Source organism: Pongo abelii, chromosome 5, assembly GCF_028885655.2.
Source record: "Pongo abelii isolate AG06213 chromosome 5, NHGRI_mPonAbe1-v2.0_pri, whole genome shotgun sequence".
NCBI classification, from domain to species: Eukaryota; Metazoa; Chordata; class Mammalia; order Primates; family Hominidae; genus Pongo; species Pongo abelii.
In genome coordinates, this window is record NC_071990.2 from 94,063,053 (window position 1) to 94,088,502 (window position 25,450).

Consider the following 25,450-nt stretch of genomic DNA (forward strand, 5'->3'; position numbering starts at 1 on the left):
TAAAAATACATACATATAGAAAATATTCCCTCTAAATAATTCATACACATTAATTTTCTACATGAATTTAAAGTACAATGGCTAATACCTACAAATACAAGAAAAAAGATAAAAACGAAAGTTTTGTAAGAAGACAGTAAATCAAGTAAAAGGAAATGTGCAGCAAAATTCTGGAAATTTCTGACCTTTTAAAAATACAAATTCATTTCTTAAATGACAGGCCAGAGCTGTTATAAAGTAGCTTGTAGTAGAACAATATCTTAAAAATCCAACAGAAAACCAAAAATACATGGATTCTTTGTGCCACATGCTAGTTTTTCACATTTTTTGGTAAGATTTCATAAACAAGTACAGCCTCACTGCTTCCAACAGTTCAGGTAAATGCAAAAGTTCTATACTTGAGGGATAATTATTTGCCTGTCATTATGATGTATGACTTTCGATCTTGGCTAAATGGAACAGCTGAACAAGGAAGCTACAATAGCCTTACCTGCACCAATCACACGCTCAATTTTAATACAGGAGGCATCTAGCTCCTTGGCGAATTGATGGACAGCTCTATTTGGGTCCTCATAGGTTTCAGGGTCAATGTAGGTTTTGGTGCCTGGAAATTTAACTGTAATGATGTAAGAAAGCATGACTGTGATGAAGCAAAGCACTTATTGTGCAGTCAGCCCAGGAATTTCATTATGCAGAGTGCTCCTTGGAACAGTGAACTTGCTTCCACATCACCTGATTCACAGCAGTTTTAACAGACTACTTCAGTCTGCTGGCGTATAGGTATTATCTGCAAGCTTCTATAGGTAACATAGGATCCAGCTCATAGGTTACTAACTGAATTGCTTTTCCAGTAAATCAACAAAAGACATTCACCAAAATTTCTGACATGCCTATCAGACTGGAGGTTTAATTAAATTCACTGCTATCATGGCATAGTTCAAGCCATATTAAGGTTTGTAATGGACTTGGAAACACATTTGTAAATCTACCAGTCAGTCAATCAATCAAATTAATACACTGGGAAAAGAAGACATTTCATTTACAGGTAGCCTACTACACTGACAGCAATATTAAAAACATTTAGACATCTTACTTATTCTTTTGATTTATTTTTTTAAAGACCAACCACCGTTGATATATACATAAAATTAATACAAGATGTGAGGGACTTCTATCACAGAATCAAAGAGATATCTTCTAAAGACAGTTTCATCTTCACCTTCAAGGGCAATAGAGGCCAGATATACAAAGTGCAGAGTAAAGTCAGAAAATTTACAATATTCCTGGGATCTGTTAACCAAGTATGACAGCAATTTGAAAGAGGAATGGTCTATATGAACTTTCAATTATAAGGCTCTGGAAGATCTTAACTGTTGAGGAGGTAGCCAATATGCCTCACAAAAGGTAGTCGAAATGCAAACAACATAGAATAATCTCAAAAGTTAAACTCTTCTTAAAATGCACCCAGAAGCATGCAGGTAACAGATAATACTATGTCAACTTTAAATAAAATTCTATTACAATAATGTATTCCAAATCTATTTGGTAAAAGACAAAGATAAGATAGATAGGCATATATTTGGTTATATTAATGCAATAAAAATTACACTATATCCTCAAAAAAACTTTATTGTTTTAACAAAGCCACTGAACAATGTTTTCATCAAATCTTACTATTTGGAGAACAATATATTTCTTTATATATTACACTGCAGCCTAACTGTGCTTATGTCATCACATTAAAATTATATTTTAAAAGTAAACACATAACAAAAAGAAGCAAAATGTATAAAGGAAAATGGGATTTAAAAATCTTGATTTATTCTGCTGTAGTTGATTTTTTATCCAAAATTGATTGTCTTAAACAATTATTGTTGCAGTTTATAAAACTGACAGATGCTCATTTGTTACTAAAGCTGAAGATGAAAAAAAAACAACACAAGAAGAAAAGAGAGAGGGGATAGAAGGAGAAAAGAGAGAAGAAGGAGTATAGGGAAAAGGGGAAGAGAAAAAGAGAGAAGGGAAGAAAACAATAGGTTAACCTCCTAGATTGGCAGGCAGATGGAGAATGAGCCATCTTCTCCCTTTTTATTCTCTCTTTCTTTCATTTTTTTAAAATTTTGTTTTGATAAGGGAGCTAGATTGGAGGTAACCTTCTGCATCTCAAACGGTCTCTGATGGTTCTTTATTCAAGCTGTCATAAAACATTTTGACAGGCCAGAGCTATTTTGGCATAAAAACATGAAATACTGCCCAGCTTGGATTTGAAGACATTGTTAGAAGAAATGGTAGGAGGAAACAAAATGTAAATTGGAATTGCTTCACTAAATTCCTCCATTGTGTTTATATCTTTAAATGTAGCACTTGGGGCCATGGAGAGTTGAGGGTGCCTGATACAAATGACTGGACATTCTATTAAATTCCGTGCTCTAAAAGCTAGTTAAATGGTTGCTTTCAAGTTTCTGTAAAAATTCAATCTGGTGTTTTAGCACCTGGGAAAATTGTCCATGTACTAAATAGAGGAATAAAAAGACAGCAACTTGTAAACAGCTGGTTACCACAGTATTATACTTTCTATATTAAGTAATCATAAAATCAAATAAAATACCTGGTTTTAATCAAATGACAAGAAAACATATCCTTGGAAAAAGGGTGATTCAAAATATTAAGAATTTACCAGGATAGGATATGTTAAGTGCACTTTTTTCATTATTCATTTAAAAATGAATGTTTTAAAATAAGGAAAATATTGACATTATTTCTGAATATTCTGGTTTATCCCAACTTGAGTATGAACTTTTGTATTTTAAAATATTATTTCGATTTCTCATGAAAGTTAAACATCTTAAAACCACCATTGCTAGTTTTCTCTAATGATGAAAACTTTACATACAGCAAGCTTATCTTGTCTATATTAGCAAGTAAGGCATGCAACTATATATTTTCTAATTACAAACTGGATGTGAAATGTGAAAAAAGTGAAAGGCATAAAAATATTAAAACTGACTGATGACAATTAAGCATAAGGCTATACAACAAATTTTGGATAAGTCATGTTTCAACTGACCTTCTGCATTAACCTGCAAGTTAAAAGTAAATAAACTGGTGTATGTGATCATTTGGGGATATTTCAAATATGCCCAATAAATAAAAGAAAAGTGACATACTGATTATGGTAATATTAAATAATTGTGCCATTAAATTATTCACATATGGGCAGGACCAGGGATTTCAGGAACTACAGTCTTATGTTACTCTTCTATATACATTCTACACTAGAAATAAAATTTAGGCATTCAAGTTTTGATCTGCTCCTTCCTGTCTGGGGAAGTGTTAAAAATATTCTCACATGTCATTAAATACAAACAAAAAAGGTAACCCCCACTTTTTTCTCTATTTCCTCTAGCTATAAACTACCTATGGTTCTCTCTTCACTGAGGCTTGTCACAGGAAAATTAATGCCAGATTAGCAAAAGGAAGTTCTGACACTGGGGGCACATCAAATAATCCCAAGTGGGGTATAGAAACACACATATTCAGTCATAATCAGGGGTATATTTAAGTTTTTTGAGGCTTACCCCATATACAGTTTGGGATACTTTTTTTAGGGGAAAGAATACATGATTATATACATAAATTTGCTAGAGCACTCCCAGGGCCTAAAAAAGGCCTGTGAAAGTAAGAGGCCTTGAATATTAAAGTTTATAATAAAGCCACTTCTGGGCATACCTTTAACTTCAATTTGTAGTACATTGTACTACCCCACATGCCCTTCCTACCATCAGAGGTTGAGATTCAAGAGAATTTCTTATTCAATTTGGATTTGTGTTACGTAAAACCACTTCTATTTTGAAAACTAAAGGTAACTGTTGTTTCAAAAATACAAACACATTGAGAAAATTTAGGAATGATAAGAACATTTACAATTTGTGTATTTAAACCACACATTGTCATTTGAGCTTTTTTTTTTTAAAAAAAAAAAAAGAATCACAAAGAAAATCTAAAATGTATTAGAAATTCTTGATGGAGGCTTTGATATTCTTATGACTTTAGGATGGGTATAGGACAGTATCTTCACAGATATTGACATAAGAATCTAATAAATAACACAACAAAAGATACAATTCTTACATCTTATGTCATGGGAAATTTATCTACACATGAGAACATTTGCCAAAGATTATGGGTACTACAAAATAATAATAAAATTGGTTTTTAATATTCTTAAGGATTAAAAATGGGGAAAATAGGTTAGGGTAAGAACATCATCAATTATCATAACTGAAGTAATTTGGTTGTTAGGTTTTGATTTTGCCTACATAAAGTAATAACATTTACTCTCAGTGCTCTCATTTTCACATGCCATCCTCATTGCAACAAGAATAAGATTAATGCAGATAGGCATCTATTTTATTTGGGTCCCTAAGCTTTCTTCTAAATATGATTTTTAAAATGAACTTTTAAGAATAAGCTAAATCAAATCCATAGGAAAACATCAGAAGTATGAATCTTATTATTACACTATTTATGTCCTGTGAAATATCTATCAATGATAGGTAATTTATAGTAGCTGAAGAGAAAGAGGCTCCTTAATTTAGCCTTTTGTGGTGGCATCACTCATTGGATTAAAAAAGGGCCTATCTTTGTAACCTGACATGACATTCCTTAGCTAGAGAATGGGCACATGCAACCTTTAATGTATTATTATTAGGATGGTAAGAAACACTTGGGCAAAGTTTGCAAAATAAAACATTGTGATGTAAAAGCAGCTGAATATTCTGCAGTTATATGACATTTCTGAACATATTTTATTTTTTCAAATTCATATCACATGATTTCAATTCTAAACATCTTATTCAAATGCTTTAAAGCAACATTTTGAGCTCATGGTATAATTTCAAGCATGATGCATGAGGACTTTGTTAATGCCAATGCTAATAACCAGATTTTTCTGTTAATAGGGGTACATCATAATAAAGAAAAGCCAAACACTTACAATGAAAGTAAAGCTCTTCATCGCCTTCTTGGTCAGCTTTGCTATAACCACAGTGCCTGGAAGAAAGCAAATTTGTGACAATCTCAGTCATTTTACTTTATATATTTAATATTCAGTACAATGTACCTTAGTTACTCAGCAACTTACTAGAGTTAAATTTACTGTTCATAGTTATGAATCCATTTAGTAATAATATAGCAAAATTCACATGATTAAAAATGCACAGAAAACAAATTTTTGTGTGAGAAAATGTAAAAGGAACATTTTAAAAAATACATTTAGATTGAATACACAAAATTCAGTATGATTTGAATCCTCAAGGTTCAATTTACAAAAATATTCATGAGTCACAAATATTCACAAGTGAATGTTTACTTATATCTCTTTCTGGAAAAGAAAAACTTTTTAAATGGTGTCCACAAATATTTAGTAGCTAAAAAAGTAAATATTTCCCCAGGTATATTCTATATTTATTATGAAAACTTAACTCTGAAAATAAGCAAACATATTCACCCAATAAAAACTGCAGTACTCATTCTCTTTAAACTAAAGGCAGTGATCAAACTCATATTCCATTTTGATCTTGAAGGAATGACACATTATTGACCTTTAATGTTTTATATCAAAGAATGTTTGCATTTACTATTTAAAATTCTATTAACTAAGTAATAGGCTGACACAATTCTTAAAAAACAATACATTTTATGTTAGAGATTAGAACAACTTTGTGTTCTACCTTCTCCCAATGATGAAGCCAAACACCATGAACACCAAAATGATGGTCCCAGCCACAGCAACCACAGCAATGATAATGACAGGATTCTGTTCACTGGAGACAGCTGTAGCTGTAAACAGAGGAAATAGGCTCAGAAATACTTGACACCATGCAAGAACTTGAGATACTTAATTAGAGATATCTTTTCTATTTAATTCATTCTAATTTTAAATAACTGCATTATATTGTAACAAAGTAAATTTAAACAAATGTTTATTTCTGCCTTTTAAAGAACTGCTAAGGACAATACTTTCACATATTTTCCATTTATCAGCTACAAAAGAACGTATAAATGCCTTATTGAATGACTATATTCCTGCTTAGTTGTTGAAAGCTTAGTTATAAATCAAGAGATAGACACATCTGATCTGCAAGTGCTATTAAATCCCTATTGTTCCTCAGCAAGGCATTTGATTTTGATCCCTTTGTGTCTTGCTTTTTGGTATGTGAAATCAGAACCAAAATACATACCTCATGTATTTTTGAAGTACCTTAACACACATTAAATGCTTTATCTCTCATACCATCAATTAAAATGGAAAGCATCATGTAATCATAAACATCATGAATTTATAGTCCACTATAATTCAGGAAAAAGATGAGCCACATTATCTGTGTTAATTTTCATGAAGTATGAGTAAACACATTTCGTATTTTAAGATTACAAAGTAGCTAGCCTATTTTAGAAAGAGCAAACTTTCTTCAAGTACTTTAAAAAACACTATCATTACCTAACTGCAAACCCTTCCGTACAATACTAAATAATTCTTCTATGCTCATTAAGGCAAACCTGGCTGAACCTTTCTGACAGTCTCTTTGGGAGGAAGTACATGTTTGCATGTCTTTTAAAATACCTTCTGATATAGAATTTTTGCACTTATCACTTCCATTTTTCCAAACTAGTGAAGTTTTATTTATATGGTGATTCACAATTGTAATATTTTCCCAGAGTTTCATATTTTCAGTAGCAATACAGACTTTATAAAATCATCAAAGACATATGAAACAATGAAAATGAATATTCCAATAAATGATCCAGTTGCAAATATCATAAAATACATAATGTCAAACTAATATAATTTGCTATCTCTGAAACAATCAACAGCTGCAATCTTTAATTTAAGGCAGCATGGAAAATACCATTCCTTCTTGTTGATGGCAAGGGACTAGATCTCTAGAGAAGTAATTCATATGAAGGCAAAACATATCTTGCCACAATAGGAAGTATAAAGTTTTTTTCAGATTGGCCTTTCTCTAGTTTGTCTGTCTCCTTTTGACAACTTATCTCTTAATTTTGTATACCTATGCTAACAAGAGATAGCTCCAGTGTTGAAAAACAGGAAAAATTGCTCTGGTCTGATAGATACTTTCTGAACAAAGAAGATTATACACATTCTTTAATTTATCACCTGCTGAATTGCTCCCTGAGGGAACTTAAAAAGGTTAAAAAAAGCAGAAGAAGAAAACAACTTTCAAATACTAATTTCTGAATTACAGCCTATTATCACACAACAGAGAAAAGATGACTTCAAGTCTTTTAAAAATTTGCTTATTTTTTGTTTTCAGTCTGTTTTTTAAATATACATTTTAAGAAAGAAAAAGAATGGAGTAGTTCCAGTCATGAGGAAGAAAAAAATTATGTTCATATGTTATGAAATTCTTTCCATTCAATCAGTGTGTCCCATGGGCCTAATTCTCTGCTTGTCTTAGGCTCAGTTTTTTCCTTAGCTTCAGAAACAGAACTCTAATGAGAAAAATGAACTCAGGTGAATGATGAATCAGAATTTGTGCATATTTATTTATACATTTTTGTATATTGTCAGGGTCATACTTTAATCTTTCCATAGTTGACATTATGGTTAATATTTTCATCTATTTCACGGGCAATACATATTAAAAGTAATTTGCTAAGGCTATAAACAGAATATCATGGTTTAAAAACTCGAAAAAGTAGACAGGATACTGCACAGAAGGGGATTTTAGGATGTATGTGCAATGGAAGAGACTGTCAAATTTCTCTTTACAAACAGTGCTCAAGTGACTTCTTTTAGGCTGCATCTTACCTTCTGACCTGCTTTCTGGCACAGCGAGTCACTGCTCCCTGACATGGTGATATCACTGGACCATGCATTCCACCACCGCTTAATTGTGTGGCCAGAATCCGTGTACCTGTCCCTCTCTTTCACTGAACTTTCAATAAAGATCATGAACTGTGTGTTTCTGTGCCTCCTTAATTCTTAGCATAGTACCTTATGCTGACTCACTGGTTCACAAAGAGTAGTCTGGAAAACCCTGAGAGTCCTCAAGAACTTTTCATAGAGTCTGCAAGTTCAAAATCATTTTCATAATATGAAGATGTTATTTGACTTTTTTACTCTCATTTACTTACGAATGCAGTTAAGATTTTCAGAAGGTGTATGACATGATAACACCATGACTCTGATGGCTAATAAGATGTGTTTGTGTGTTCTTGTGTTTTTAAAGTTTCCATTTTAATTTCTAATTTGGTGAATATTAATTGATATAACCAATATAAAACATTTTTTGATATCCTCAATATTTTTTAATAGTAAAAGGGCTCCTGGGATGGAAAATTTTGAGAAAGGCTGTGTTTAATAAGAGCTGACACTTAAGACTTTCCATGATAGGGGCTCTCCTTGACACTTTGTATATTTAACTTAAACCTCAGAATATTTTGTGAATTGAGTACTACTATACTAGAAATTAGGGTACAGAGACCCAGCTCATCCAAACTCCTATAATTGGACATGGCAAAGTAGAGAGATTTGAAACCAGGCAGCTCTCTACTGGTACTGATTGATATTAATAATTCACTCTATGTTGATCAGTGTGAAGTATTCATTTATTGCTAATTTACTGAGTGCCTTCTGTGCCTGAAACCATAGTAGGCACTGGCAAGACAACAGTAAGAAAAAGAGATATGGATTCTTCTTTCATCAACTTTACATTCCAGTAGGAGAGAATATATTGATAGTAAAAATCACTAAATTCTAATGCAAAAATCCATTCTTAAAATACATTTCATGTGATCTTTCAGGTTCCACTACCTTAATCTCTGAGTCTTGGTTACTTCTTTTTTAAATAATAAAAATAATATCTATGAATCTCAGCACTCATTAAATGATAGTTTGGTTTAATATTCTCAATTTACAAAGTCAGGAAAAGGCATAAATTCATCTTGAAACATTTGAAATCTAAAAGTGTTTTTAAATAATAAGGAATGGTTGGGTAAATGTGAGATAACTGATATTTTAAGTTTTAAATATTTATTAAAAGATAAAAAACATAATCTGAAGTATCTTATTATATTTGAATTTACAGGGTGATATGATATAGATCGAATTGAAAATTACTAGAGCACATTTTAACACTAACCACTCAAATGTTTAAATGTTGAAATCTTAACTTAAAATGCTTTAATGTTTTGGGGGACACTAAACTTTGATATGCTGATTCTTGATCTTATATAATCTATTTAAAAAGAATAATCATGAATAATGGTATTAAGTTTACCACATCAAATTATGTAGCAAATTTTTAAACTGACACCTTTATGTTTGCAACTCTATGTGAATGATTTATATGTCAAAATGATTTCAGCATACGTTTTTATTATTTGTGGCTATAAGAGTTACAGATTTATTTTAAAATGTAACAAAATATGTGGAATAATAATACTGCTACCAAACTTAACAAACATTAGTTAATGCAAAGGATATTTATCAATTTACTCCACCTTTTGAAGAGCTATACAATTCTTTCTTTAAAGCCAAAATAATTCTTCAATCAAAATATTAATTTAATTTGTTTAAATTTTTTTAATTGAGAAAAGTCATATAACATTTTCCAACTTAATTTTGATTAGAATTTTGGAGGAATGCTGGATTGGCAAGGAGAAGAGATAACAGCTGGGTAAACCATGTGCCTGAGCAGTAACATCAGGAGGAATCAAAACTCCAAAATATAGAAACACGTACTGAGACATCAGCTCTGTTGAGGAGCAACAGCAGTGGTATTCAGGGTGTTCTGAACTTGGACTCTGACAGCAAATGGGGACATGCATCCCAAGATACATCTGCTTACTTCTTATACACTATAAATACATGCATTTTTACTATAATCTTGTTGCATTGTAAAACATAAAATGATAAAGGGGCTTCAAAGATATTGGTTATATTCTATTTTTAAGATGAGTGGTTATAGGGATATTCATTTAATTATCTCCCTTATATTTCATATATACTTTAAATAGATTCCTTAGTATGCATGAAATATTCTATAACAAAAATGAAAAATGTCAAAAATAAAAATAAAAACAAGTTCTAAGACCTTCCTGAACTCTAATTTTTGAAATCATTGCTAAAGGGCAAGTCACTTAAATTAATACAGGTTCTTAGATACCATCTTTCTCTTGTCCACCTCACTACACATTCTGGCTTCATTTGTGGGTTTCTGTGAAGTAGCTGCTTTGATGGACACACTTAGAATAAGATTGTTTTGAGGTCGACAAAAACATCTTGTGTCAATACACAAATTGAATCAGTCCTGCTTCTGTTTCTAATTTCACCTTTTTCAAAAAATAAATCCAGTATGCGTTAAAGAAACTAATTAAAATCACAAGGTTCTAAAATTGCTAAACAAAACAGAAAATATTAAATTATTATGAACTTTTACAAAGTACATTTATATGTACATATATATTTACTTGTATATGTAAAAATTATGATGATGCAAATGATCACCTCAATATTGAAAAAAAATTAATATATGCTAGAGTTATTGAGAGTAGGAATCCAAACCAAAGGCATAATTACCTTCAAACATTTTACCTGTAGCTTCCTCTAGTGTAGCAACATCAAGTCTGGGACTGTAATTTCCATAACCAGCAGCAGTAAAAGCCCGAATCTGGAAAACATACACTGTTCCTGGTTTCAGATTATTAATGGAGGCTGAAGTAGACTTGGTTTTTACTGTTGAGTAGGTCCGTTCCCTTTGATCCTAGAAACAATATTTAGAGGAAATATTTAATTGTGATTGCAACCAGACAATTTGACAGCCAACTGTTTCAATTTAATTCAATTTGCTCCATTGTTTTTATAGAGGCTACATTGTACTTTGTGGAATATTATAACGTTAAATCACTTCTAAGATAATATAAAATGAAAATGTGAAATACATGCCTTTGTTATATATATTTAGGGAGAAATAATTTAGTTAAAACATTTATGGTGTTTTTAGCTTTCGCACAGGTAATACGTGACAAGAACTATTTAGCCATAATATAATAAAATATCCTACTGGTCAAAGAGTGGGTACACCTGTACAATCTACAGTTTAGTAGAGGTCATCAAATCATAATGTAGTTCTCTTAAGTTTTTTCCGAAAGTTATTCAGCAAGAAAAAAAGCCAGATGCTAAAAATTCAGAAAGTTATTAAATCAAGAAATTCAGATAACACTACTACTATACTGACATACCAATTTTTTTAAAACAACCCTGAATTTCTCACAGAATAAACCACTTCTGCAAAACAGTGCTTAATGAAATATTTTTAAAGTAAAATTATAAATATTAAAGTTTAAATATATATGATTTATGGTTTGAAAATATTTTAAACATGATTTATTTCATTTTGTTCATATTTCAGATATAAAAGCTAATGCAAATTTACTAAAATCAATTATATGTTTATTAACAATTTTTATCCTGTCATTATCAAACACATTTTATGTGCATATATAATAAGATTAAGAAGGGAATAAATGTAAAAACTCAAGCATATAAAAACTCCATCAAAACAATATTTAAATAAATAAAAATTTAAATCTTCCTTGATATGATTCTCACAAGCTATTTATGAATAAAAGTTGTAAAAATTATACTTCATAATATACAATATTAGAGAGTTCTTATTTGGTGTATAATAAATACTTGTGTTCAACTTTATCTGGCAATGAAATTCTTCATTGAAATCTTAAAATGTCAATCAAGTTGTTTGATTTGCCTTCACAGTGAGATTTGCAAAAGTGTAAATAAATATATACTTAAGCTTGATTTACTCAAACTGATCTGTGACTGTCCTCATTATAATCATTTATAAAAATGATAGTTTGTATTACATGTATTTATCTCAGACAAAAGACCTAGGCATAACTCAGGTGACACAAACATCATGCATGCCTGCATATACATTACAATATAATACAATACAATACTATTATTGTCTTTTAGTTGCCTAATATGCAAATTTAGTGAATGTAGATTTCGGTAAGGCCAAAAAATGATATGAACAGATTTATTCTAGAGAAAATATTTGCAAAATATTTCAGATTTATATTGTGAGAAACTTTACTCTTACCACCTATGTGTTTCATTGCTTTTGAAATTGGATGCAATTTAAGCAGGGACTATAACTGTTAGCTCTCATGGGAAAACAAATATACCAAAACCAGCATTAAAAACAATGATCCCCTCTAAAACACATTTGTTGGGATGAGAAATGAAGCATATAAAATGCAACCTTAGCCATGAAGTCATGAATTCATAATGTAAGTAACAAGCAAAAATATTTTAAACTTAATCTGAACATTAAAACAAAATCATATTTTAAACTAATTTTTCTTTAGAAAAACAAAGGTATCTATTGCCAATGTACTATACACATTTCAATTTATTTAATCATGTCCACTCATCCCCAAAGTTTTCTCAAAGCTTTAAGCTCCTATTTTCTAATTCTATTGTCTAAACAGTTAAAATGGTTATGTGTATTATAGCACTTCAGGTAACTCAGGTAAGCCAAAAATAGTAACACTTATTACTATGACTGTAGTAATAGCAATGGTTTCCACGTTTCAAACCTTGCATTGAGTCTTTTTGTGAGGTGGGGTTTTAAATCACGATCTGTGAACACGGTTCACATAAACATTTTCTCTCTCTTTCCAAATGCAACAGAAATAAATATACTCATATACTCAGATGTATCACTAGTTACTAAAATTTAGTCATTATAGGCGGATTAAAAAGGCAGCACTTGGGTTTTAGCCATACTATTTTTCCTGGAAGGAGAAGTGTAAATAAGTCCCATACATGATTATTAAAACATATATAAAATAAATTTCAGGAGGAATTTAAAGGAGTGAAATAACATCATCTGATTTGTAAGTCTGAAGAACTACATATTTATTATACAAAATATTCTTATTATTTGAAATTACTAAATTATTTGAGGTCATTATCATCACTGAAACCACATAAATTAAACAAATCATTAAGGTCCCAAACAGACATACTAAAGAAAATATTTTTTAAAATGCATTGGGGCTGTGTGGTTTCTGTGGTACCAAAATATCCTACATCTAATTACTACAATATCAAAAATTGAATAAATAAATAAATACATATGCTACAAATGGGATAGTTTCATTTGTGTAACACAGAAACTTAATACACAGAAATCACATTTATAATGATGAGCCAGAGATTCACAGAGATGGTTATTATAAATGGCTAAAATTAACTACGAAGTTTGAAGTAGCTCCAAATTGTTGGCATAATGACCAACTTTAGTCTACAATACAGTAGGATGACATGAGACACACAGCACATTGTACATTTCAGTTGCTCTTAGCACTTACTTTCTCGTAATACTTGATTTCATATTCTGTGATGACTCCATTGGGATGCTCTGGTTCCTGCCAGGAAAGCTCGACACTCCGCTGCAGTACTCTCTCCTTCATTACTCCGCTCACTTGCGAGGGAGCTGTTTGGACAAGATGTGTCAATAAACAATGAGAAAATTCACTGGATGCCTCAAATCAAATGTCACAACTGATCAGTCCCATGCTGTGCCAGTTTCATTAAGGTAAAAGAAAGCACCTTTTCATAGCTCACAATTCAGAAGCTAATGAATATTCAAACAGGACCTTATTACTGTTCATAAACCTTAATAGAAATTTAAATTAAAGTGCAAACAGCAGAAGATAGCATTGTTCAAGTTAGTGAAAAATGGAAATGATGGGGCTGAGAATGACAATTAAGCAAATGAATGCTAATTAAGGCTAGAAAATATGATTTCAGATTAATCTCCAGTGATAAACTAAGTCCAAATATTTATTTCACATGCAACAGCAATACACTTTTTAAAAGAAAAAATAATTTAATATTTATGCAAGAAAAAGTGTATGAAATGGCTACTTTGATCTTCAATTAAAGGAATCATATTTTTAAAAATGTTTCCATGTTTCACTTGGTGTGTGTATACTCCCAAAGAATTCCAAACAACTTTGGAAAACATTTTTAGACTTTATTAGGTCAAGATGCAAGAAAATGCAAAGGCTGCCTGCTACTTAAATTATGTGCATGAACACACATACATACACATGGACTCTTGCATGTGTAATTTATACCTACGTAACCTAGGCTTCAAGCTTTGAAAGAAGCAATTCAAAGCTACAATCTTGCTTTCTCTTTCTATACAGATAATAATATGCTTAGAGTTCTTTCATTCTAATTAGTGACATATACTCTTTTTGGTAGCTAAGTCTGTGGAATGTAGCAAACTAATTTGCTCTGTCTAATTTGCTCGGTGATGATTAACTAGTTGTCTACTCTGTCTAAATGAGTAGCTGCACTGGCTTGGCTGAATTTCAGTGGGGTCATTATGTTTCATGTATCACGCTCTATCTCATTCTGTAAAATATTTTCAGGCTGTTAATTTAATTTTCAGATGTCTGAAATTGTTAATAATCCTGCTGACAGAAAAGCAATTATATGGGACCAAGTCGTTTAAGCAACCTTCCGATGTTTATCCCTTTGGCTTTATTTTGTTTCTTCTACTGAATATTTTCTTGTATCAATGTCTAAAAAACACATTTTTCACTTCTTTCTGGCTTGGCGATTTTGAAGGAAGGACATGGAAGATACATGACTCTCATTTCCTCCCAGATTACTAACAAAAGCATAACGAGGGCAGTTTAAGTGGGACAACTTTCCCTTGAAGGGGATGTAGCCAAAGTACTCAACAAACTGTGTTTACAGTCTAAATGCATTTCTGATATATTTTCAACGAAGCTAATTTCTAGTAAGAAATCTTATTTTTGTCACAACTTTTGAAACCTGAACATATGCAGTAAACAAGAACTTATCTCTAAAGTGACACGTCTCTGTACCCAGAACCTGCTTAGCATAACTCAGTAGACTGCAACGTTCAAGAGGCTGTTTCCTTAGGCCATGGCCTTAGGAATCCAACTCCAACTAATTGTGCCATGAGACTCTACTTGACAAATAATCTCTAATAGCATAACTTACTTAACAAAATCATCCCCCCAAATTTACATTTTAACTAGTAAAAACAATAGACTGCAGCACAGGTGAGAATACTGTAATGGTTAACACATTGAGTTACCCAGGAATGCTGCTGGTCTCTGATCAGAGTTTACCATTTATGTGTGCCATTTGAAAATAAGTTAGCTAGAAGTAGGTTAGAGAGCTCGTATGTGTAAATCTCTAGGTTTCTTTCAAATAACACCAATAGCCTACTGTGATTTTCAGTATAAGTCAAACACTAAGACATGTTGCTTGGTTTCTATCCCTAACTATCACTTTGCTTGGTATGATAAAAGAGGCAGGAGACTCTGAATTCTTCAGGTTATGGAAAAGATTTGGGTTATAAATCTACCCTATTTAGTTTCTGATACATTGAAACAAGATCTAAATATAAAATGAGATGATTTTTGCAAGTTATACACTAAAATTACATTCATTATTTCCATCCTGGAAAATAATTTTTACCAATAAAATTATAGCAACTGGGAACTGAAAAAGAAAAGCTGCTAAAATATTTGAAATATATGATATTTTGAAACTCATATCACAATGCTGACAGTGAAATATGCTGCAACATATTTTCCTTTTTCCACAGGAGCCATATCTGTAAGTGAATATACTCCTGAATTCTTCTATATTTCTTTCTTTTTTCTTGTATCCCTTGCTGATACTATATCAAGTCACACATTTTAAGAGGGTCAGAAAGGGAAGCACTAGCACATGGCCCTTGAGAATGGATAAACTGCGTGACAGGAAAAAATCTCTCTGTCTTATGTCCTTCAAATACAACATTCGGTACAAGAAACATGATTATATTTTCCCTGAGCTTCAATATCTTAGGTATAAAGGATACACAACTCACAGGATATACAGCTTATAAACAAAAACATCTCTAGCCTAGATATATTCTAACAAGGTAATTATTTTCAGATAAGGTTATATGTTAAAGTAAAATTAAAGTGGCATAAGGTATGTTAATCTTAAAACACAATGATTTCTATGGTTAATATATTTGATTTACTAAATTAATGTTATTGTAACAATCTCACTAAAAATGTGCTCACTCTTACACCAAAATATTCAATTAACTACAATCTAAAGTTCATTTCCGAAAAGAAAATAACAGTATACAAATGAATTATACAAATGAAATATACAAGTGACAATATACAAATGAATATACAAATGAATTAAATGCTTTAAGAACCAATTCAGTGTTATAACATTTAAATTATAATTTTCATAATTATCAAAATGAAATTACACATGTTGTAATTGGAATTATGTGAAGATAATAAATAGTAACCAATAATAATAAAGTTCCTGAATTGAAAGATGTAGGAAAACAAATACTGTATATAACAGAGCTTTTTGAACATAAATTTTTAGTAGGTTTTCTAACAAATAATTAACAGATTCATTTTCACTAGAGTTTCTAGAAGTATTCAAATATAAAAATTAAATTCAACTGAAAAAAACAGATAGAACTTCCTTTGCCCTTAAAGATCTTCAAGTCTTATCAGGGATATAAGATATAACAAATAAATAAAATATAAAACAGACTAAGCCATGAAGCAAATTATTAATCATATTTGGAATCTTCACAAATGACAATGACATAAGATCTTAGGAAATTCAAATTTGTTTCCAGAGTTCAAAGTGGTAAATCTCAACAGCATAAAAACAAAATTGATAAATTTGATGAAAGAGTAAAGCAAAAGTCTAATGACAGGCAGAAAAGTAAATTTGTGGAATGGGTTTGTTAGTTTAAGGCTTTAAATTGAAAAATAATCAGTAACAAGAATGGTGAGTTTATGTACAGACCTGAACCAATGAGCATTTTTACAGATTTTGAGCTTCGAGCACTCATATGTGATCTTTGATCTTAATCAATTTCCAACTAAAATCCAATTACAAAATACGTATTTAAATTACAGAATGGAATTTATTCATAAGGTCTATGTACTGCCTCCCTCTACCCCCTGCCAACAGGTTAAGCTTAACTATTTGTAAAGGAAAATCTCTTAGCATGAAGCAGGGAAAAAGACAATTTTAAAGCACAGCATAGTAGGCAGAGTGACCCCACAAAGATGTCTATACCCTAATCTCTGAAACATGTAAATATGTAAATTCCATGGTCAAAAGGGTACTGTAAATATAATTAAGGTTACAGACCTTAAAATAAAGAGATTATCCTAGATTCTTCCCAGTGGGCACTATCTAGTCATACGAGCCCTTAAGAGCAAACAGAGATGCTGTAGAAGTCAGAGAAATTTCAACTGTGGGAGGAACCAACTTGCCATTGTTGGAGGGGACCTCAGAGAAACATGAAAAGATACAGGGGCAGCTTTTAGGATCAGACTGGCCCTGACTGACCGCTACAGAAATCAATAATTCTGTCCTATCGGAGCAAAGAATCTGAATTCTTCCAACAACAGGAATGAGCTTGGAAGTGGATCTTCCCCAGAGTTTTCAAGTAAGAGCCAAGACCAGCTGATAACTTGATTTCAGCCTGTGAGGCTGGTAGTTGAACCTTGCTGTGCCCAGACTTGTGTCCCACAGAACTGTGAGATAATAAATGAGTGTTTTAAATTGTTCACTGTTTGTGGTAATCTGTTATGGCAGTGATAGAAAATGAATACATGTAGTAAGAAAAAAAGCAGACCGTCTTATTGAAATTTTTATGAAATTATGAAAACAGGCTAGTGATTGCATATTTAAATAACGTGATATTAAATTGTATGTTGAAATAGCATGGAATCAAGGAATATTGACCTTGATTACGACCCAAAACATAATGTTTCATAGAAAAGAACTTAACCAAGATAATGAATTTCACTTTGGATTTAAAAAGTCATTTATTTATACCATTCATTTTTTTCTACATTTACATGTTTCTAACTGAATTTAAACAAAGAATGAGATGGAAAATTATACTGGTATTTTTCAACAATACAATGAGGTAAGATGGGTCAACAAGCATAAAATGACCTTTCAGCAAACATATCAAGTTTTTAAATCCACTGAAATTTGTGAGATATCCATTAGGTAAATACAAAAAGTAAAAATAAAGATATCTCTGGAATACAGTCAAAGGAAAACCTGCTAATAGTAGAATGATGCTCTTTCATGGAACTCTTTTCCTATTGTACATTATCAGCAAGAAATTCATGTTTAGCAATCCTCAAAATAACAAATGTATGTGTTACTATGAGCTTAGTATTTTAAAATATACAACTTTTAGCTTTCTCACTCTTCCCCACAGGTGTTCATTTTTGTACTATAGGAAAAACACATAAAAATACATACAAATTTGCTTAAATAATGAAATACTTGGCCATAATTATACATGCAGTGCAGTGTATCATGTAACATAGCAATTCTGTTTCTAGAGTATGTAGATATACATATAAAATGCTAAACACATAATTTCACATTTCAATTTCTTGGCTTTGAAAAAACAGGGTCACTAATAATATTAAGAATGATACATATGCAATTTTAGCTAAAAAAATAAGTATAGGAACTAAGGGTAATTGAACCTGTAGCAATTATGAGCTATTCTTTTGTGATAGACGTCTGTCAAATTATCTTTGGCTGGAGAGAAGCATGATCTGTAGTTAAAACCAACATAAATTTTCATTCTCTAATAAGTATTTGAAAAAATTGGTGGAAGAGAAATGATGTTTTTTCAAAATTAAATTATGTTATTTGCATCACTATCTACTTAACACACCAATTAGGATAATGATTTTCAAAATGTAAAATATACAATATAGTAAGATATACAACAGAATGAATTTCTAAATAAATTCAAGAAACAGTTACTAAAAAGACAATTTGACTAAGAAATAAGGTTTGAAAATTCTGGAAAAAAATATGATGTTGAGCTGAAAAAGTAGGAAAATAAAAGCATCCTGCATAGCGGCCCCAGTCAGGTATACATATGAATTAAATCAATATATCTTCAGTAGAGTAATAAAATACCTAAAAAGGACTACAAAAGTCACCATTTCACAATTTGATCAACCAAGAACCATTCTGTTCTTTAAGGCAGCGATTGTAAAAATGATCTGACAATACATCCTTCTGAGAATAAAGTTTTATTCTTTTTTATCACCCGATAATTGGCAACCAATTGTTTGGACATTTAATTAATTATTATAGGAGTTAGCACTTCTCAGAAAAATCTATAAGTAAAAGGCTTTAAGGGGCATCAGTTTGTGGAGAAGAGCTACTGTTGGTCATTGGTGCTAAACACATACTAGGACTCCTCCTAATCTCTGCTAAAGTACTGACTAAAATGTCAACTGTTGAAAGGTTAATGTGTAACTCCTCATAAATTTTTATTTTAATAGAATTTCTCTTAATGTAAAAAAGATAAAATTTTGAACACAGTAGGTATAAATTAGGCAAATTCCCCCAACTGGCTGTCCTATTCATACCAGTCTTACAAAGGAATAACTCAATAATGATCTAACATGACAATTCAGAATGGTTAAGGAGTTCTTGATGGTAAGACACACATTATCTATCTTTTCAATCAACAAGTAATACTATCTTTTTACTGGTTTAGTTCTATTCAACAAATACTTGTTTGACATTTACTATATGCAAGGCATTGTGGATTTTTATAGTTCCTTAGAATTTGCAACGTTAGATAGATAGACAGATAGAATTCTTCCCTTCTAAAACCCTATGAGGTAAATACTGCTTTTCTTGCTGTTTTTTTTTTGTGTGTGTGTGAAGAAGCGGAGACTTAAAAATTAAGTAGCATCATCTCAGAAAGAGGCATATTTTTTATTTAATCCACGTTTTAAAGCCCTAATTCTCAACTTTTTTTCAACTATATTGCAAAATTCTAGGCTCCGACACTTCCTGAGAGCAGAAACTAGCAAGAGGAAAGCTAAGCAGTCATTCACTCATTTAATGTTTATTGAGAATCCATGATGTGCCAGGACATTAGGTTTTGAGAATATAAGGATCAAAAGACCCACAGGGATCTGCTCAGTAGGCAGTAGCAGTCTCAGAAACTGCAGATACTAGAAGAGATTAAGCTGAGCAGAGATGTTTTAAATGGAAAACGCGTGTATATGCGACAAAATTCAAAAATACTAAAGTGTGAAAATTGACACTCCCTCCCAACCTGTCCCCATGTAACTAAGGTACTTTTCCCTGAAGCAATCACTCTTAGCAATTTATTTGGTATCCTTCCAGAAATTGTCTACTAGGTAAACACAAATATGTGCATTTTTTACATGAATGGTATTTTTTGATTTATGCTGTATTTTATAACGTATTATTTAACACATACAGATCTGCACCACTCTTTTATCAGCTCTGTTGTATTCCATTATACATATGCGCCATGATTTATTTGACCAGACACTTATCAATAAGCATGGTCCTTTCCCACCTCTTTTTCTTACTAATTATGATCCAATGAAACTGCTGACAAACTGGTATCTAATTAATTAATCCTATAAGGAGAGTAAAATATTTCAAAGTGGTCTACTGCCCACAGGTGAAAAGAGGTAGGCAAAGTTACATGGACTGAATAGGCAAAATGTGGCAATTGTTAAAACTCCTTTAGAGGTTTTGCTTTAAAAAAGAAAATGAGCACTTTATTTGGTTATTATTATTTAAAATATTCTAGAGCAGTGCCACTCAAAGTGCAGGCTGGCTGGCTACTCAAAACGCAGCTGCAAGTTGTTGGTGTGTGAGAGGAACTTGTGTCAGATGTACATCAGCAACATCAGTAAGCACTTTTTTGTAGCTCAGCTGACGTTTTTTTCTTAGTAAGATTTCTTGATGAAAGAAGCATTTCTTTTTCTTTGCAGCTTCCTTGATCATTTTCTTTCTGGTGCTAGCTACTTATCTGTCATATGCTGGCATTTTGAGTAGCAGTGACTTTTAAAGGTACGCTAGCATTTGTCTTAAATACCCTTCACTGTAACACTAAAATGCCCAAAAGGTAAGATTACTATAACATTTTTACTGATTTCTGATGAAAACTCCTTTCGTTCATACCTTCAACATATAATTTCTCATGACTGATTATAGTATAAAGAGTTGTGCGAATTGCAAAGATGATGATGTCTCAGTTCCTACCTTCCAGGAGATTTAAATCCAGAAAACAAGTTAGAACATGAATGCACACAATCTAAATGCAAAACTAAATATCGTAACATAGATGAAATATAAATCAAGTACCAACATATTCCTGGGAGACAGTAAAGAGCAAAACACACAGAATATTGTCCTGTTGTCAACCCCATTTGTAATTCAGCATTTGATTGGTATATAGCCATGCACTTAAACAGCTTATCAAGACTGTTGGCATCATATCTATATAATCTGCAAGTGATAACTTTATATCAATTAGATAATAACAAACTCAGTTTCAAGATTGGGCACACATTTTTCTGTCTATTGGCCTCCACCAATAACCAACAACTCCTTGAATCATTCTTCCTCTGCTTCAACTAATACAGATTTCATTTTCTGTTGATAGTTGAGTGGCTACACAATGTGTCATTCAATTATGTTATACCTATCTCCTCAGCTATTCTGATGCTCCTTAAAGGTAGAAAACTTAGAGAAGCACTAGAGTACAGGAATGAAGAGCATGGGCCAGAAAGCTAGTCCATGGCTTATTTGTTGTGTGACCTTGAGCAGAAAATTGAACCTCTCTGTGTCTCAGTTTTCTCAGCTTTAAAATAAGGATAATCAGAATACTTACATCATAAATAGAATTGTTATGGAAATTAAATATATAAATGTTAAATATTTAAAACCATTCCTAGCACGTGGTAAGAATTCCAAAAAAAAAGTATTATTATTCTATTATGACTTTGTTTGTATTAAAATTACTGATACTTGGGACACCTTCCAGAATACTCCGATTCTAAGATCAGATTCAGGTCTTCATATTTTTCAAAAACTCCATAGATAAAGCTGACGGACAGCTGAGTTTGAGAATAATTCCTTTAAATCTTTGGCAGTAACATAAATTGCTATTCTAAGGTGGGATACCAGCACTCTCCATAATAAATTCTGGCAATGTTAGATTTTGAAATCACATTGATAATTTTTATAAAATAGCCATTTCAGTAAATAATCCATTTGTATAATTTATACTCTGTTTTACATGCATGAGCTAGCTAGAAAAGTACATCATCAATGTTAAGTTACTTAGAAGGGATACATCATTGTAAGAAAATGAAATAACTACCAAAATGAGACGAAGACCAATAACACACACTCTTTTCAAAATGTTATAAAATGCATTGAGAAAGAGAAATACACAGATGAAGTAACTTCTATTTTGATTGGTGAGGAAACTAATATTTTGAATGATTTGTTTTAAACTACTTTCGTACTTTCACAGTCAGTAAACTGGCTCCATCTCTAATTTTCCATGAATTCATAGCCAAAGGATACTTTACAAGGTCAACTATGTAACTGTGGCTTTGCTTTAATGACGAAATAATCATAGAAATCATTTATCAGGAAGTATGGGACAGCTATGGCCCACAACCAGACTCCTTTAACAATAATCCTTTAAGTAGAATATGTGTATATATGTCTACACACACACACACACACACACACACACACACACATTAGTTAATGACCTCCCTTGCAGGTCATCGGAGTAACATTTTCAGTTGTGCACATTTTCTTTGACCTCAGAACTTTTTTTTAAATAAAGAGAGAAATATATAGTATTCCAATCTCAAAAATATTATAATGCCAGTTGACAATTTTTGACATGATAACATAGTCTAAATGTCATACTATGGGTATCTTTAAATTTTCATAGCTATATTTAAATTCTTTACAATATGGATTTCTGTATTACATAGGTAAATTATATTTTAAATTTGATGTACTATAACTGTATTTCCTTACAACATGCACATCAGTATAATCCTTCATTTAGATAAGGTAAATTTATATATTATATATTTCATAAAATGTACAAATAATTTTATGTAATATATACAATTTTACATATATAAGTCACTATGTGCTTAAGTAAGCTTATTAGTTCCTCTTCCAAAGTATGTGCACAATGTTTATAACATTAGCGTGTTATTACTCTGGAAATTCATAGATTTGGTTTACTTTTAAGAAACAGTAAATCATGTATTTAAACAATATATAATTTGTTTATTAAGAACAGGGTCCGTGAGAAGGAAATTGAAGAAAAAGGGAATATGAGATTTGTCTTTAAGGCAGATATTACACATTCTGTTAATCATACACATTCATAATAAATCCTATTTATCCATTTAAATAAAACTTCCATTACGGAACGCTGAGTGCTTAATAGGTGACTACACTGTGTTTATAATTTCCCAAATACTTTTCCATCACACCAGCATTTTTCATTTTTGTGAACACAATGAATGGATTACAACCGAAGTTTTAAAAAATAAATTGGAATAAAAATTGAGTTCATTGCAGATAGTAATGAGAGGTGACAGCATGCTGGCAGCCCTCGCAGCCCTCGCTCGCTCTTGGCGCCTCCTCGGCCTTGGCGCCCACTCTGGCCACACATGAGGAGTCCTTCGGCCTGCCGCTGCACTGTGGGAGCCCCTTTCTGGGCTGGCTAAGGCTGGAGCCAGCTCCCTCAGCTTGCTGGGAGGTGTGGAGGGAGAGCGGCGGGTGGGAGCTGGGGCTGAGCACAGCGCTTGTGGGCCAGCGCGAGTTCTGGGTGGGCGTGGGCTCGGCAGGCCCCTCACTCAGAGCCCCCGGCCCCGCCAGCCAGGGGCAGTGAGGGGCTTAGCACCTGGGCCAGCAGCTGCTGTGATTGATTTCTCGCCAGGCTTTAGCTGCCTCCCCGCAGGGCAGGGCTCAGGACCTGCACCCTGCCATGCCTGAGCCTCCCCCCTCCCCCTCCCCATGGGTTCCTGCATGGCCAGAACCTCCCCAAGGAGCGCTGCCCTCTGCTCCACCTTGCCCAGTCCCATCGACCACCCAAGGGCTGAGGAGTGCAGGCACACAGCGCAGGACTGGCAGGCAGCTCCACCTGCCGCCCTGGTGTGGGATCCACTGGGTGAAGCCAGCTGGGCTCCTGAGTCTAGTGGGGACTTGGAGAACCTTTATGTCTAGTTAAGGGATTGTGAATGCACCAATCGGCGCTCTGTATCTAGCTCAAGGTTTGTAAATACACCAATCAGCACTCTGTGTCTAGCTCAGGGTTTGTAAATACACCAATTGACACTCTGTATCTAGGTAATCTAGTGGGGACATGGAGAACTTTTGTGTCTAGCTCAGGGATTGTAAACACACCAATCAGCACCCTGTCAAAACAGACCAATCAGCTCTCTGTAAAATGGACCAATCAGCAGGATGTGGGTGGGGCCAGACAAGAGAATAAAAGCAGGCTGCCCAAGCCAGCAGCTGCAATCTGCTGAGGTCCCCTTCCACACTGTGGAAGCTTTGTTCTTTCACTCTTTGCAATAAATCTTGCTGCTGCTCACTCTTTGGGTCCACACTGCGAAGTGTCTGCAGCTTCACTCCTGAAGCCAGTGAGACCGCGAACCCACCGGAAGGAACAAACAACTCCAGATGCGCCACCTTAAAAGCTGTAACACTCACCGCGAAGGTCTGCAGTTTCACTCCCGAAGCCAGCGAGACCACGAGCCCACCAGAAGGAAGAAACTCCAAACACATCTGAACGTCAGAAAGAACAAACTCCGGACACGCCACCTTTAAGAACTGTAACACTCACCGTGAGGGTCCACGGCTTCATTCTTGAAGTCAGTGAGACCAAGAACCCACCAATTCCGGACACAGTAATATAGTTTCACAAAACCTTTGCTTCACATGTTTATGTGCATATGGATCAAAGAAAATAAAGATATATAATATGTGTCTACTAATTACTATAAATACAATTAAAAGTTTTGGAAATCACTATATTACATAAAATATAATTGAAGGTATACCTATTCTTAAAGTGATATTCGTTTAAGCTGATAAAATACAAAACATAATTCATACAGCAAAAACGCTTGATAGTTCCATATTATACCATTAATTTACTCCATCCCAAAGTTCTCAATAATGGTTGAAGAGAATGATCAACTTCATTATATTTTGGCTGCTATCAGTACCATATTTGTTTCTATTTTATTCTATCTTTTTATTTTATTTCTCTCCTTTCTTCCTTCTATATTTTTTGACTGTATTTTTTCCAGGCCTAAAACCCATATATATCAAACACAAATTGACTTTCTTAAACATGATTTAACAATGTTAGTTTTTGCAGAATTCTTCCTCGTTAGTGGCTTTGCTCATTTGTTTATTTTTTTCGAAATCATC

The 25,450-nt window shown here is 32.7% G+C and overlaps 1 protein-coding gene across 7 annotated transcripts in view; it reads right to left on the reverse strand.

The window, feature by feature from the left end:
- Window positions 1–25,450, reverse strand: part of EPHA7 (EPH receptor A7) — a 179,353-nt gene that overhangs the window by 19,044 nt on the left and 134,859 nt on the right. For 4 of the 7 annotated variants that reach the window (XM_054557888.2, XM_054557889.2, XM_024248383.3 and 1 more), the window contains exons 6-10: window positions 13,426–13,550; window positions 10,607–10,790; window positions 5,733–5,841; window positions 4,997–5,052; window positions 491–616 (exon numbers count right to left, since the gene is read on the reverse strand). In XM_054557888.2, the coding sequence (XP_054413863.1) occupies window positions 491–616; window positions 4,997–5,052; window positions 5,733–5,841; window positions 10,607–10,790; window positions 13,426–13,550 (600 nt within the window). The remainder of the gene's footprint in view (window positions 1–490; window positions 617–4,996; window positions 5,053–5,732; window positions 5,842–10,606; window positions 10,791–13,425; window positions 13,551–25,450) is intronic. The other 3 variants (XM_054557886.2, XM_024248385.3, XM_024248386.3) reach the window with 3 other exon arrangements.